At 46.7% G+C, this 3,096-nt stretch overlaps 2 protein-coding genes across 2 annotated transcripts in view; both read left to right on the top strand.

Moving 5' to 3' along the window:
• The window catches only part of HOXD4 (homeobox D4), a 30,005-nt gene extending 27,507 nt beyond the window's left edge, over window positions 1-2,498 (top strand). The window contains exon 6 of the mRNA XM_025200508.1: window positions 702-2,498. Coding sequence (XP_025056293.1) covers window positions 702-757 — 56 coding nt within the window. The 3' untranslated portion in view covers window positions 758-2,498. The remainder of the gene's footprint in view (window positions 1-701) is intronic.
• A 106-nt stretch (window positions 2,499-2,604) lies between these two features.
• Window positions 2,605-3,096, top strand: part of HOXD3 (homeobox D3) — a 4,666-nt gene continuing 4,174 nt past the window's right edge. The window contains 1 exon segment of the mRNA XM_025200535.1: window positions 2,605-3,080. Within this exon segment, the coding sequence (XP_025056320.1) occupies window positions 2,642-3,080 (439 nt within the window). The 5' untranslated portion in view covers window positions 2,605-2,641.

Below are 3,096 nucleotides of genomic sequence, written 5' to 3' on the forward strand. Positions count from 1 at the left end.
CTGGAGAGCAGGCAGGGAAATTCGAAACACAGACATGGATACTTTGTGGTTTCCTAGCCCCAGTTGCCTTTCAGTCCGCCTCCCACAACGCTGTCTAACCATTTGGATCTGACTTTTTCTGGAGATTGGCTCCGGCTAAACCAAAAAATGTTGAGCCTGTGCTTTGGTGTTACCTCTGAAAACATCGCCTTATGTATTACACTCTTGTAAAGCCAAAACGTGTAAAGGTCCCCCCGCCTCCCCCCAAGATCTTAAAAGATGAGCCACCAAACAGTTGAGCATTGTCCATGTGATTTATGACCCATTGCCTCCTTTTTAGGTTCAAGCAGAGTTCACAAGCAGTTGGTATTTCAGAAAAGAAATAAGGCTTTTTAACAGTTTTGCAGCGATACTCTCTCTTAAGATTCTGTATATGCTTTGGGGGAACTATATTTCACATGGTCTGTCTGCACAATGCTATGTTGTCATAACAGGATGCCACAGTGTTACTGAAAGTATAAATGATCAAGATAGAAAATTATGAATGGAGTTGATTATTTAAAAAAAATACATTATGAAATACACTTAAGCTGTGGCTAACCTCCTCTGGAGCATCATACTTTCTCACCACACATCAGAAGCTCACGATTTTTCAAACACGTTAGACCTCTGTTTGTTGGTTTCTTCGGGGAGGAGACAGCTAATTTTTCTCCCCCTGCCAGTTTCCCACAGTCTCTCCATGCTGGTGTTGAGCAGAGAAAAGAGCCCTTCTGGTTAAGCTGTATTTCAGATAAACTGACAAGATAAAGAATTTAAAGTCACCTCGAATTGGAGTTGCCTTGGCTTAGAATATAAACTGGGCTGAATTTTAGAAAGAAGACCAGTGCTATTTAGTCATGCAAATTACCACCGGGGAAGAGCAGGCGAATACATTTGACATAACGTATTACCACAGCGTTGTATAAATATTGACTGAAGAATGACAGGTATCAGTTACTGCTTTAATATTTTAGACCTACTTTTCTATAATGTGTTAAGAAGTTAGACAATAAAAGAGAAGCAGTGAGCACGTGAGACCTATTCAAATACAGATTATATTGTCAGCTGAAGTGTTTGACACTTGATCTGGATTGTGTGATTCGAAGATGCAAAAATATGAACAGAAACGTAGGATAAGGAAACAATTAGAAACATTCCAGAGCCATATCACAGCAGGCTGCTACATCGCAGACTAGTTGCCATTTTGGAGTAAAATAAAGTAAAGATTTACTTTCAAGTCATTGCACCAGGGCAATCTCCGGTACAAAAATATTGATTATGTACAGAAACTTTTTGTGTAGATACATTTCTTAGACCAAACAGTGTGAAAGGAAAAATCCGGACTTTGAGCTAAGGCGCGCATGCTAATAAATGAGCAGAGCATGGTTATAATGGGAGGTAACCGGTAAAACGGGCCACAGCATCTCGGAACGATTCTATTGAAAATAACCAACAAGAAAGGTTGAGTAGAAGATTGAGAAAGGTTGAAGAGAGTAGGAGAAAGGTTGAGTAGAAGATTTCGAGAAGTAAATTCATCAAAGAATGCAGCTAGGACCTCTGCGTTGTTCTTTATAGTGCAAATTAAAGTTACTGAATAGTCTTAGTTATACTTTAACTTCTTAGGAATCTTTAAAGGAAAAGAGAGACAGGGTTTACAATAGAGATGGAATTTTCTCTGTTTTCTTCAGTTTCCAATTCTGGTTCAATCCATCATGTCATGTGAGGCGCTCACACGCTTGCACGCATGCGTGTCTAAGAAAAAAAAGGAGGGAAAATAGGGAAATGTTGGTTAATCTTTCTACCAAAACGGTACATAGAGGTCAGTCATCAGAAATACTGTATATACATATACACACATTCAGGATAACAAAATAAATGATAGCATGGGCATACAGCTGAGGAACCGGGGAAAAGAGGGCGGTTTAGACATGTAGAGGTGGTTTTGCAACACGGTTTATGCAAATACCGGGAATGGGGAATTTAGAGATAAAAGGCACGAAAGCATGAGTAGGAGTGAAGTTATGGAGACACCTCTGGGCTTTCAAAAATGAGCTAAGGTAATTCGAGAGTGATACTGTGGGGCCATGGAGCCTCTGCTTTTTTTATTGATAGCACAGCAGCCATGCACTGGATGGCTCTGGTGCCTAGAGCCTATGGGTGCGTGCGTGCGTGCGTGCGCGCGCGCGCGCGCGCGTGTGTGTGTGTGTGTGTGTGTGCGCGCGCCCACAACGAAGTCTTCCGCACATTAGTGGCAGAGCCCGACACCTCCTCTCCTATACTCCGGCCCGCACAGGGCGATGGAGCGGGCCCGCAGCCTGCCTGCTAATTCCACGCCACGAAGGGGTCCTAGACGTGTTTCTTTCCACTCGTCCCGTGTTCACTGCAACTTGTTAGTCAAGTTTCTTCTGTGCGTGAGTGTGTGCGCGTGTTATGCGTGTGTGCGCGTGTGTGCCTGCATATGTAGGTGTGTGTATGTCTGTTGTGTGTGCACGTGTCTTACGTGTGTGTCTGCATGTGTAGGTGTGTGCATGTGTGTTGTGTGGGTGTGCGCGTGGGTGTGCACCTGTCGCGCATGTATGGGTGTGCGCACGTGTGTTGTGCGTGTGTGTCTGCGTGTGCGTGCATGCGTACTGTGCGTGCCTTTGTTGTGTTTGCGTGTGGGTGTGTCCATGTGTGTTGGGTACGTGCATGGGTATATGTCGTGTTCGTGCGCGGAGGTGTGCGTATGGGTGTGTGCACGGGTGTGTACGTGTGTGTTCTCTGCGTGTGCCAAGCTAACAGGCGTTGCTGGAGGCAGAGGCCCGCGTTGGCAGGGCTCAGGGGTGCGGGTGCGGGCCGGGGTCCCGGCTCCCCCTCAAAGTGTCTTTTGTGTCCCCGTCCCCGCAGGTGGGTCCCGCGGCAGCGAGCGGCCGGCGCCGGACACGTGAGGCGGCCGCAGTCAATGTTATTTGAGCGGGGCGCCCCGGCCTCGGCGATCCCAGAGCGCGACATGCAGAAAGCCGCCTACTACGACAACGCGGGGCTCTTCGGGGGCTACAGCTACGGCAAAGCCGACGCCTACTGCTAAAAACACGCAGC

The sequence above is a fragment of the Alligator sinensis genome, unplaced genomic scaffold (assembly GCF_000455745.1).
Source record: "Alligator sinensis unplaced genomic scaffold, ASM45574v1 scaffold321_1, whole genome shotgun sequence".
NCBI lineage: Eukaryota > Metazoa > Chordata > Crocodylia > Alligatoridae > Alligator > Alligator sinensis.